This window comes from Halyomorpha halys, unplaced genomic scaffold (genome assembly GCF_000696795.3).
Source record: "Halyomorpha halys isolate HHAL.00 unplaced genomic scaffold, Hhal_1.1 Scaffold237.1, whole genome shotgun sequence".
Lineage (NCBI taxonomy): Eukaryota > Metazoa > Arthropoda > Insecta > Hemiptera > Pentatomidae > Halyomorpha > Halyomorpha halys.
This window is the reverse complement of record NW_027112495.1, coordinates 499808-513605: the sequence shown is the minus strand read 5'-3', so window position 1 is coordinate 513605 and position 13798 is coordinate 499808. Positions and strand designations below refer to the sequence as shown.

The 13798-nt window shown below is 36.3% G+C and overlaps 1 protein-coding gene across 1 annotated transcript in view; it reads left to right on the top strand.

Moving 5' to 3' along the window:
- Positions 1–13563, top strand: part of LOC106679976 (phosphoribosylformylglycinamidine synthase) — a gene marked incomplete at its 5' end in the record, with an annotated part of 34704 nt that extends 21141 nt beyond the window's left edge. Inside the window, 3 exon segments of the mRNA XM_014419399.3 lie at positions 7350–7508; positions 9610–9738; positions 13275–13563. Of these exon segments, the coding sequence (XP_014274885.2) occupies positions 7350–7508; positions 9610–9738; positions 13275–13453 (467 nt within the window).
- Positions 13564–13798: the final 235 nt, after the last annotated feature.

Here is a 13798-nt window from a genome sequence, read left to right as displayed (position 1 = left end):
TATTTTCTATATAAAAATATGTAGAAAACAATATTTTTCAAAAGAAAAACATGCACTCATTTGTTTTTCATAATGTCATTGCACACTTCCTTGGAGATTTATAGTTGTATTGATTTCAAAATGAAATATAAACATTTAGAAATCTTCCATTATTACAATTTCTTTAAAGTTTATTATGTTAAATGAAAAGTAGTTCTATATCACTGTAATTATAGACATTTATGCTGTTGAATAATTTTAATATAATAATTATTGTATCCAAGAATTTGGATTCTTGAAGTGGTAATGGTTTAACCTTATCATAATTTCAACTTTATAAGGCAATGCAAGTTGGAAGGAGTTATAAAGAGCCTAACAGTCAACTGTCCAATACTTCACTTAACCATGTTTAAACTGATTTTCAACTGACTTTTTCATTGTTTGTGTCCTTTTATACTCAACTCAGATGTTTAAATTAAATTTTATATTTAAAAAAATTTAATTTAATAAAAATATAATTATTTAATTCATTATGTCTGCTACACTGGCCTTGTTTAGTAACAGTATAGATCTGTAAAGTGTAAAAAAAAAAAAAAATATTGCTTAATTGATCATTTATTTTCCGTCATTTTCCCCTCGCTCTTATTATGAGCACTTGTGATATGAAAGAGACATTTATGTTTTTGATACAACCATCTCTGTCGATGTTCTGGATATAGTTAGTTCAGCCACCAATTAAAGATGTGCGGTATACTAACATTAGAAGGTCTCAGATAATGCATATTCAATTAGGGTTGGTCAACTGGACAGGAGGTGAATTGATATGGGGATCACAGGATAGAAACTTCACTCCCTAAGGTATTTGATTTCTGTCGTGAAGGAGAAAACAAGTTCTAAAGGTATCCATGTACAGTCTAGAGCGTAACCAGTTCTATAGGTATTCGCTGTAGATCCTGGCAAAAAGACAGAGATGCTCGTGGAGTATTCATGGTTGAATATTCTGATCCACTTATATTATGAGTGAGTGTCCAACTGGCTGGAGGTGAATCTGTGTTAGGTTGCAATGATTGTGCTAGTGATTCCTATAGGCTTAAAAATGTCACCAAGAGCTGAGTATAAGATTAACACTATTAAAATTAAATTATTTATATGTGTGTGTGTTTTTTTAAACTAGGGTCGGTGGAAATCTTCAAAAGTCACGGATAGGCTTGCACCTATCCGTGTGCGCGATTTTCACCTACTAAAACCATCACCCTACACCTATTCATTCCTCTCCACGGGACCGCCGCTAGGCATTACTTCATGGAAGGAAATGGCTGAATGCCACCTTTTTTTCTTCAAATGATTTTCATGTTTCCATGCTAGTCATGTCTGCTAGCCCTCTTTTCCTCTCTAAACCTCTTCAGGACGACTGTGGTGAATCTCTTCACTGAGTTCCAATGCTGATCTGAGCGTAGCATATGGCTCATCACATTTTCTGGTGTGATGCGTCCTTCACACACTCTTCAATGCACTTCTTTCTGCCACAAGGCGTTCAAGTGAAAAACACGTGCTCTGCAGTTTCCTCTTTCCTCAACTGTCTGACATTCTGGGGTGTTGACCAGTTTGAAGCGGTACTGGTAGGCTTTAAAGCATCCATGTCTGGTCAACTATTGGGTTACGTACAAATCCACCTCACCATGGTGGCAGCCATACCACGTGCCCACATCGGGTATTAACCTTTGAGTCCACCTCCCGGAATCAGCAGCTTCCCAATGCTGCTGCCACTGGTCAATGGTTATTTTTTGCTCTTCCTCTCTGGAAACGTGTAAGCGTCGTCCATAGTGCCTGCTTCTTTTTTCAACAAGGAATTCCACAGGTGGCATTCAGGCTATTATGCACCCCGCTTCATAGGAAACAGTTCAAAATACTAACTGTCCTTAAAGAAACTCTGCGATAGACTACCTTCTACCAATCTGACAGCATCTACCATGGATCGCGCTTTTAGAAATCCATATTGAGCCCCTGAGAGGCCATTTACACCCTTCATGAACTCTTGTAGCCTGAGGGAAAGGATCTTCTCAAATGCCTTACCCATAGTATCCAATAAACAAATTGGTCGATAGGTTGACGGGTCTTCCAGTCTTCTCTTACCATTGGAGTATGTACAAGGCGCTGTCTCTTCCAAGGTTTTGGAATTGAGCCTTCACAAATACAGGAATTGAAGAGATCGATGAAAAGATCCGGCTGTTTCCTGAGTCACCTTCAGAGTCACATTTGAAATTCTGTCCAATCCTGGTGCCCTGCCATGTTGTAGGTCTGATGTAATGTTCTCTATCTCATCCTGCGTGTTTTGTGGAAAATCCATTGTATATGTATTGTCTATACATTCAGTAGTATTCGCTTGTTCCAGGAATTAGTGTTCCTTGGCTGACCCTTATAATTCACATTCATCTTCTAGCATTAAAGTGAATGAAGCGTCTGCAAAAGTTTTCGGATTCCAGCCATTGGTTCTCCATCGACAACTCTTCTTCCGTATCCAGTGTAATCAATATAGCATGGTGATCACCGTTTGTATAAAATCCATAATGCATGCGTCCACTGACAAACGTCATACTGATGATTGATGATCTTCCTGCTCTAGTGATCGTCGGGTTTGTTTTGGTGTTCATAAGGATCATATCGCTTAGTTGTGCTTTAGCTTCCAGAAGAACTTCACCGCATCGATTTGTTATCCTACTTCTCCATTCCGTTGCCCATGCATTGAAATGACCAGCTATGATAGCTGGCTTATGGCAACTAACCTCTAAGACAATGCAATCCAACAAATTTGTAAAGTCTTCAATTGTGATACTAGGATAGGCATAACAGCCAAAGGTGTATACGTCATTGATCTTTACCCATACAAAGCCGGAGTGCGATGCAGTTTTCACTTCCTGAATAGCTTGGGAATAACAGGCCCAAATACCAGCTTTACCACTGACATCGGATACCCACGAGCTGCCATCCATATTTTTGTATTGTTCACAGAGAATTGCAACATTGATGTGCTGTTCCCGTACAGTTTGGTAAAGGAGATCCTGAGCAGCTTTGCAATGGTTTAAATTCAACTGGAGTATCATCATCTACGATGTTGTTGGATTGGTGTTACTGTTTTCAATGCTAAATGGAAAGCTGGAATACTTCTATTGGGGTGGTTAGCAACTCCATTTCCCGCACATACTGCGCATTTAGGTTTCTGGTCACAATCACAAGCTTTGTGACCTGCTTTACCAAAGTTTCAGCATAAGGAGGTCCTATTCTTTCCAACACAATTCCGAGCTATGTGTCCATACTCCCAGCAACGGAAACACTTTGGAACTTAAGTCTTTCAGGTATATGGCTAACAACCAGGCCTACTTGAACCTTTCCTTGAGTCATAACCTTCCTAGCCTAGAGAACCGGAAGTGAAATGACCGCTGTGTGTGTACCTCCATAGGCTTGATGGATGGATTTTACTGCTGTGATGGGCACTGACTCCACCCAGGAGGGGTTTTAAGGCCTCTAGAACCTCCTCTTTGGTGGTGAGAGCATCTAACTCTTGCAGCTCAAAAAGGGACTCATCTGGCCAAGTCCGCACTTCCGCAACTTCACCAAGAACTCCCTCCATTGAGCTTTTTAATGCAGTCAGAGATTGCTCTTTCTCTTGGTCCAATTGTAGTAGCAGAACACCTTTATTAATTTTCCGGACCTTGGTGATTGAAGAAGCCATCTCCTCTATCGCCAGATCTTCTCATACCTTTTGCAGGACATTTGCGTAGGACTGGCTATCCGATATTTTCACAATTACGGAGTCAGGCCTCGGAGGCTTGGTGCGAGATTTCTTCCTGGATCTTTTTCAGAGTTCTTTCCATTGCTGTTCCTGTGGTTCTCCACGTTGAACTGCTGATCTCGACCTACATTATGGGGGCGACCTCAAGGGTGACCTACATTATGGTGGACAAGTTGTGCATTGGGTTGTGCTGTTTTTTTCATTTTACTCCTTTTATCACCCACCAAAGAAGGTGTGGTTACTGTCCCCTCTGATTTAATGGCATTCTTCCTTGGTAGACTTATCTCCTTTGTTTAGGTGTGGCCATCTGCAGTTTCGATAGGGAGGGTAGCCGTTTACAACTTTTCAAAGTATAGTTGGATTTCACTGGCATAACTCCTTATCTTACAGTGGACATTCCTCGTGTGAATGAAAGAGAGAAGCTGTTTAATCTTGCTCCCAAGATTCTCCATCACCTCTATTGTGGTTAGTCTTGTGGCATTAGATACTACAATGGCGAAGTCTACCACCATTACAACACTGCGGTCGTATGATGATGACACCGGGGAGCTGTGTGTGCGTGCATGTTTTTTTAAACTAGGGTTGGTGGAAATCTTCAAAAGACACGGATAGGCCCATACCTATCTGTGTGTGGGACTTTTACCCACTAAAACCACCACCCTACACCTGTTCATTCCTCTACACAGGACCACCACTAGGCATTGCTTCATGGAGGGAAACGGCTGAGTGCCGCCTCACTTTCTTTGCATGGTTTTCACGTTTCCATGGTAGTCATGTCTTCTAACCCTCTCTTCCTCTCTCAACCTCTTGCGGGCGACTGTGATGAATCTCTTCACTGCGTTCCAGTGCTGGTCTGAGAGTAGCATTTAGCTCACCACATTTTCTGGTGTGATGTGTCCTCCACACACTCTCTCCAATTCACTTCTTTCTGCCTCAAGGCGTTCAAGTGAAAAACACGTGCTCCGCGGTTTCCTCGACAATCTGACATCCAGGACATTGTGGTGTGTTGTTCAGTTTGAAGCGGTAATGGTAGGCTCTAAAGCATCTATGTCTGGTCAACTATTGGGTTACGTAAAAATCCACCTCACCATGCTGGCGGCCATACCATGTGCCCACATCGGGTATTAACCTGTGAGTCCACCTCCCGGAATCTGCAGCCTCCCAACGTTGCTGCCACTGGTCGATGGTTATCTTTTGCTCTTCCTCTCTGGAAACGTGTAAGCGTCGTCCATAGTGCCTGCCTCTTTCTTCAACATGGAGTTCCACAGGCAGCATTCGGGCTATCACACACACCACTTTGTAGGAAACAGTTCGAAAAGCACTAACCGTCCTTAAAGAAACTCTGCGATAAACTGAAACCAATTTTCTCCTGAATGATTTGGTAACCATCGCTTCTTTCCAAATCGGGGCAGCATATAACATAATGGAGGGGGGAACAACAGTAGCAAGGAGCCTTTGGCTACTTTCTCTAGGACCTCCAATGTTTGGCATAAGGCGTGACAAAAAGGATGCTACTTCAGCAGATTTGGTGCTGATATACTCATGTGAACATTATAGCGAAGATGTGCATCGATCATTACTCCTAGGTACTTTAAGCAAGACTGGGAACGAATTTCGTGCCTACCCACTGTTACAGTGATAGACTCAGTCTGCTTCCTGCTAGTTACTAGGAGAACTTCGGTCTTGTGATCTGCAAGTTGTAAGCCTACCGAAGACAGCCAACCTTGGACCATAGCAACAGCCTGGTTTGCGATGAGGGTAACTTCTTCCAAGTGCTTTGCCGCCACTACAACTGCAACGTCATCTGCGAATCCCACAACTGTAGCTCCCTCCGGCATAGTCAATTTGAAGATTGCTTCGTACATGACGTTCCACAGAATAGGCCATAATACCGAGCCCTGTGGGACCCCACCAATCATCTTTTATCTCCTTTGGCCAATGTCTGAAAAATAAAACAGAACTCTATCTTTGAAGTAGTCTGTGAGAACTCTCATAAGATAGGCTGGCACCGCCATAGTCCGATGGCCATAGTCCGTAGGGCATCTATTATACAGGTCCATCTTGCAGTATTAAAAGTATTCTTAACGTCTAGAGCGATGATTGCTGCATAACACTTTGCACCTCTCCTCCACCTTGCTCCTGCAATTGCTGTGTGGACTATCCCGACTACCAATCCAACAGGATCTATCATGGATCACTCTTTACGAAATCGCGAGGGGCTATTAACTCCCTCCGTGAACTCTTGTAGCCTGAGGGAAAGGATTTTCTTGAATGCCTTATCCATAGTATCCAAGAAGCAAATTGGATGATAGGTTGACAGGTCTTCCCTTACTCTTTGGAATAAGTACAAGACGCTGTCTCTTTCTAGGTTTCAGAATTGAGCCTTCACAAATACAAGAACTGAAGAGATCGATGAAAAGATCTGGCCTTTTCCTGAGAGCCACATTAGGAATTCCTTCCTATCCTGGTGCCCTGCCATGTTGTAGGTCCAAGGCGATGTCCTCTAACTCTTCCTGCGTGATTTGTGGAAAATCCATTGTATATGTATTGTCTATCCCTTCGATAGTATTCACCTGATCCGGGAATAGTGTGCTCACAATATTGTCCACTGCATTCTATCTCATGGGGAGCTGCTTCGTGCCTTTACATAGTTTCTTGAGTGCTATTTTGTAAGGTCTACCCCATGGGTCTGCATAGTCCACCAAGTCCAATAGCATAGTCATTTTTACATTTCTTCAAAATTATAAATTTTAAACAAATTTTGTCATTATGCAATTCTGGGCAACTTGATTTAAATGTTTCAATATGTTGTAGTTGTTTTCTTATAAACTTCAAAAAATAAAAATTTGAAAGTTTTACTACCTTAACACCAACAAAGGAGGTTTTTCAGGAAAAAAGTGACTTATATTAATATTGTTTTTATTTTTCTAAGTTTTTAATATCACAAGTTTACTTTTTTTTTTAAAGTTTAGGCTAGAAAAGTGACCTCTTTTGATGATAGCTTATCCTCATATGTGCTCCCAAGCCACGATAATGTTTCGTCAACCGTGGTCACGCTGTTATCCAATTTCTTTCATCTTTTAGAATGGACAATAAGTTTTGTATGTTATTAAAATAAAATACAACTTTTACAAACAAACATTTCTCAATTTCGTGTGTGCAAATTTGTAGATTACTGTAGACAAATCAGTTTCTCTGACACATATTTGTTTATTAAGGTTACTTTGAAAATTGAACATTTTTTTTTCCTGTTAGCATTCCATTTTGGTGGATTTTCTTCAGCCATTGGTAGGTTTAGATTCTGATCTCAGCATGTTCTGAATCAGTTTACTACGAGAAAATTTCTTACTTCTTGGATTGTACTGAATAATCCAATAATTGAAAAAATGTAAATTATTTTACATTAAAATGATAATTGTAATGATCTATTTATGAAATATTTATTTTTTATTACAAAATATGTATATAATAATTATCATAAGATATCACTGACTTACATTAAGACTTTAATTTTTTTTAAATATTTTCTAGTGTTTATATTTTAGTTGTCTACAGTGATATGTTTTTGTTTATTTGGCAGTACGATCCCTTATTAAGAAGCCGAGTGTTTTCTTGGCCCCTAACCTTTCTGACAGATATGAGTGTCGGTTTGTTAATGTTAAATTTGAAAAATCTCCTGCTCTAATGTGCAGAAATATGGAAGGAAGTATGTTTGGAGTCTGGATTGCTCATGGGGAAGGTAATTTTTCTATTTCTACTTTAAATATGTTATTAACTAAAAGTAATAAAAAATCTGTATGCCTATTTTCAGAAATTTATTTTGACTCACTTTCTATTTATTCATTTTCTGCCAAAATAAATGCCAAATAGCAGCGTAATCAAAAGTGTAATTTTGAAAATGAATGACATATACTTAGACAGGGTCATTCCATATAAAATCCCCAGGGACCCTAAACCTCTATATTTCAGATTTACATGATTTTTTATGTATCGCTTATACTAACTAAATCCATTACGAAAATGTTTTAAATGTTTTTTCATTTTATATGTAAAGTGACAATCTTAAAACAACAAATAAATTAGTTTTACTTGTTTACAAAATTTTAAGTTCTCATTTTGAAGATGGAAAATCTCTAAAATACCATCTGAGATTTTTTTTTTTTAAGTGTATTATTGGGCTTGGTCTGGGACAAAAAGATAGCTCACCCAATATTTTTTCTCTTAATCAATTTTAACCATTGATATAATTTTTTTTTATTTATATGTTGTGTATTCTGCTCAAATTTGAACTGATTTTTTCCATTAGGAGTTGGAAAAAAATTATTTGTAAGAATTAATAAATAGTACTTGATTTGTGGTGAGGGAAAAAGATTGCACAGTGAACAATAATAATAAAATTCTTTATTAAAACAATACAAATAAAATTTGAAATCCTGTATACGCACCACCTTCTTCTGATGCAGCAATCATACGATTTGAAAGCGAGTCAAAATGATGACAAATCAACTCTTGAGGGACTTGTGACTCAAAATGATGACCCTCAAGAATTGTTTTTTTTTTAATTCTTCAACTCTCTGAAATTGTCGGCTACCACTGTAAACATTCCTAGCAAGATGTCACCATATATTTTCGATGATATTAAAGTCCGGGGACCTAGTCAGCCAATCTATAATTCTGGTCCTTTCTTTTCTAAAAAATTCATTTGCAACTTTTGCCATGTCAACTGGAGCATTATCTTGCTGAAAAATTACGTTCTCTTAAGGAACAAGTTCAAAATATTTTTTTAATTGGTTTCCTAACAAATTAACATATTGTTGGCTGTTCATTCGACCAGAAATTAACAGTATATCAGTTTTGTGACCTCATAAACCACCTCCTCCCATTTGCCTCTTGAAAAACACTTTTTCTTCTTTCTATAGGTCATGGTAATAGTGAGCCGAGCCATCAGGACCGTCGAGATTGATTTTTTTTTCCATTGGTGAACAGGACTTCCTTCCATGCTCAGAGGTGGCAGGCATGCCTTTCATTTTCTTCCTTTTGATTTGAGGAGCTGCATGAATGATCCTTTGGATGCTTTCGCATTCGTCTCTACACCAGCTCTCACAGCAAAATTTGGGTTAAAGTTGCGTAGGATGCAACCCCTGGACTGGCCTTGTTTACTGAGATGGATTTGGTTTTAGGTGTAAATAAACAACAAGTGTGCTGTATTTTTGTCCTACCCCAACTCAAGTATTATTTATTAATCCTCACAAATTGTTTTTTTCCAACTCCTAATGGATAAAATCAGTTCAAATTTGAGCAAAATACACTACATATTAAAATATATATATATATCAATGGTTAAAATTGATTATGAGAAAAAATATTGAGTTGGCTATCTTTTTGTCTTGGACCTTACTGGTTAGGTTCATACCAAACTTCAAGGTAGAGAAAAGATGATATCATGAGTAAATAAAGTCTAGATATTATGTAGTTCCTTTAATTTATCATATAATAAAAAAAGAATAACCTAATTTTTTTTCTTTAAATTGTGCCTATTCATCCAGTGTTTGATAAAATATTTATTGAATAATATAAAGCGCATTTGCTAAAATGTATTATTGATAATTTTATTATTGACAAAGGATACTTCTTTTCGGACAAATATTCTCTTGATTTATAGTGACCAATCATCGTAACGATTGATTAATTAAATTGTTACTGTGTTTATTTGTTTTATTAATGTATATCAAAAACTGACATTCAATGTGATAACCAGATATTAAAATATTTATTACTTACATTGCATTGATTTGTAATTTTAAAATAATTTAATAGATTGGAATTTCTCAATATTTCAGGGCGTTTTACCTTCGATAGTAATCAGACTTTAAAATATATTGAGGACCACAATTGTGTTTCTTTTCGCTATGTTGATGATGAAGGTCATCCCACTGAAAATTACCCCTTAAATCCAAATGGAAGTAAAGGTATAAACAATTTTAAATATTAAATTATTGAATGTTTATTATGTTATGCTTTATGATGTATTGGAGTGACTATAACAGGTACTGGCAAGCCTTATTTTTTATCATTTCACTCAGAAATATAAAAATATTTTATTATATTTATAATATTTTTACAATTATAAAAATAGTTGATTATATTTTTATTTGTTTATAATAAAAATTGCATATTTATATACAACATTCAATGTAGCCAAAAATACCATACATTTAAAACTATAAATTATTACTACTTCACTGGTACTCTTTTGATATTTAAAATTAAAATATTGTTAATTCCTTACAAGAAATGGGAAAGAATCAGGGAACAGTAAGAGATGAAGAGAACCCAGCAGAAAAATGGAAAATTGTCATAAAGATAAAATAACATTGCTAAAGCATCTGTATGAATTAGAAGGAATATAGTGAAACTCTTGCAGGTATGAAATCACTTTCAAGGAGAAGCTTAGCACATTGGATCACTGATCTCAACAAAACTTTTTTTTGGTGATACTAGGTCAAAAACTAGTAGGCTAACTGCAGTTGCAGGCCTACCTTCTACGCCATAACCCCTGATGAAACTCAGGTCGAAACGTCAGCATAAAATAAATAAATATGGTTTTGTTTATTTGTGTTGTTCTTTGGTGACCGCACCCCCTGACAAACTTCTCCAATCATTAAGTTATTTTTGTTTTGTTTTTATAAATTTTATAAATGTTTTAACTAATTTAATAAAATTTAAAATATTTTTTTAAAATTCTACACTATAATAAACTACCATCATTAGCTAGTAGTTCATCCAATTTAAGCTGATATGTAAGACTTGTTCCTGTTTTCTTTAGTTTGAATGTATCTAACTTAGTATTGTAATTGATGTACAAGTTTGATTTTCAGACAAGCATTTATTTACAAATTAAAATAATGAAAGATAATAGATATAAATACACAATTAGAATACTTTGGTTTTTTATTGGGAATGATATCGCGTGTTATTATGGGAATAATCCTTGGTTATTATAAAATACATTAAATAAAACCTGTTTACAACAGGGGTTTGGTACTTGCTTTATGAGTTAGTTGTGATTATTTGTGAGGAAAAGGTGAGGTTAAGTGAGAACATGTAGTCTTATGGTTTAATAAACATATATTTTCAATGGCTAAATTTAAATCCCTGAAGGGGTAGAGGATATTAGTTTGTTAATGAATAAACTTTAATAATATACAAAAAAAAGAGATTTGGGGTAGATCATATGTATATTATATTATTATGACTTAACTGTCTGAAGATGCTTTGCTGTCATGGTGGTGTCCAATAGCCTTCTTGCCGATTCTCTAATACTAATGCTTTGTGCGAAATGGTGAACACCGTCCATGCTCAATCATCTGTCTCCCCCAGGGTTAGTCTGCAAATCAGGTATCAGTTATGGTAGGGGCAACCAGGTTCTGCCTTGTATATCATGGTGGCATCAATCCCAAGCACCTGTTTGTACATGTTGTCTTAGATGTTTCATGACCACCAGGGCACACTAGAAAATGAAACCTTGACCTCAAAATGTGTACAAAAAAAATTGATAAAAATTGGATTCCTAAATCTGACACCCTGCTTTAACAATCTCTACAATTGTTGACAATAATTCCATTTTACACTGTATTTTATATTAGGGATGAAAACTAACATTTGTACATGACAACACTATTTCCCTTTTCAGAAATATAAAATTTAGGAAATGAACTCACTCTTACAGTTGATCATACGTGTCCCCCCAATGGTGGGACTTTATCTTCAATCAATTTGATCACAGGTTGCTGAAATTTGGGCGATTTTAATTTTGTCTGTTGTTTCTTGACCCATCCTAGTACTGATGTTCTTTTCTAAATTCGTCACATTCGAGTTCTAGAATTCCGGCTGGATAATTAATTAGTCCATCCATCATCTGATAATCATATTGGATTATTACATCATTGACTTGTTCATTATAATGTTGTGCAATTATTCTTGTTAATTCACCTTCTTTTATGTCAAACTTCACATCTTTTATCTGCTTCACCAAATCAACAATGTATTGTTCAGCTGTCCTACCATTTTGATAAAGGTGAAATGACTCACTACACAGTTTATATAACAGATAGCTTTGGTGCTTGGATACGCTATATTCTTTATTCAAAGCTGTTTGGAATTGTATTAAATCCTTGATATTCTATTTATGGAGCAACCCTGTTCATAACTTTTCTTTTTAATCTATCGGCTTTAAATTCTTCAAAGGGTATTAAATATTGGCTTGACCCTGCCCACAATCAAAAAATCCACTTTTCATAGTGGCAATTGAACAACTCTTCTTCAGTAGTCTGTTATTGTTTTTAAACAGCCCATTTCACACATCCTATTAGGCCTTTGTATTGGAATATGGCTCTGGGATTATGGTTACAGTTACCGATTCAGTGTGGGGCATCTTGATATAGTTCAAAATAAGGCATTGAGGATTATTACCGGTGTGGCTAAATCGATATCGATTCTAGCCATGCAACTGCAAGCTGAGATCGAGTCCCTAAAAGATAGACGAAAAATGAATGCCGTCATCCTTTACGAGCGTGTGCTTAGAAATAGCAGTGATTACTGGGCCAGCACTGTTGGTAATACTAGGCAACTAAAAACGCATCTAACATTTATTGAGACAACAAAATCCATTATCACAAGCCTAGGCCTGAACTTTGAGATAAGAGAGCCTCTGCCTCACATGACTAAATAAAGCGTTTGGATGGATGGACCCTGAGCCAGAATGGATCCATATATACACCCGACGGGTCAGCTACAGAGGCAAATAAAAATGCGGGTGCAGGTGTCTATAGCGGCATGTTCCAACTGTCAGCACCTGCTGGAGCAAACACTACCAATTTTAATGGAGAGGTAGCTGGTATTACTTTGGCTTTAGAAAAGCTTACTCACGCCAGCGAAAAGAAGATAGTTCTGCTGTCGGATTCTAGGGCAGCACTGCTGGATATATTATTATATGGATATACATGTGCGGCAACAGCGGACTTAATTACTGAACAAAGCAAAAGTATACTGGGCTGTTCGAAACAAAATGACAGAAATACCTTGTTTGGCATAGGGAAAAAAAAAATTTGGCCTTTGACATAGCCATTATGATCAATCACCAATGAGTCCCAAATATAAACATTTCATTCACTCTCTAGAGGAAAAAGTACTGATAAAAAACGGTATATAAATTGTGATGAAAATATAAAAAAAAGTTATGGTTGAGTTCAGTATGGGAGAATAGGTTATTTGTGCCTTTAAAAAAATTATATTTTCAAATGTATATTTTGCAAATTTAAATGTTAGGGGTTCATGCCGCTCCCATTGGAGATACCTATCAATACCCATGAATCAATCTTTAAACTACAAACAACACTATATTTTAATATAAATATCACTATTTTAAGGGTTTAACGTTCTTTCACTTTGTCTTATTTTATTTAATTATTAATTTTATACTACCTTCATATAATATATGTTTTAGGTGGAATAGCTGGCATATGTTCAGAAGATGGGAGACATTTGGCAATGATGCCACACCCAGAAAGATGTGTTCTAATGTGGCAGTGGCCTTATGTACCACCTAATTTCAGAAAATTCCAAACATCTCCATGGTTAACGTTTTTTAAAAATGCTTATATTTGGGTAAATGAAAATTGTTAAGAAATAATGAAAAAACCTTTCCTTCTACAAAAAATAAATTAACATAATAATTTTGTTAGTAAATTGTTTTGTTTTTTTTTATAAATATTATACTAAACAGTTGTTGATTTTATTCAAAATTCCTCATGCCATATATATCTTTATATTCGCACATCTGACAAAAAAAAAGCTTTGATTTTTCCACAAATATTACCTCAGACAGAAGTTTGCTATAGTCCCTCCATAGACTGTACCAAAGCAGTTAGGATTGTAAAAAAAAATCCACATAGAAAACGATAAATATAAAATGAAATATTTTTTTCAGATGTGCTACTATTAGAGCAAAGCAGATATGTATGTGTATAT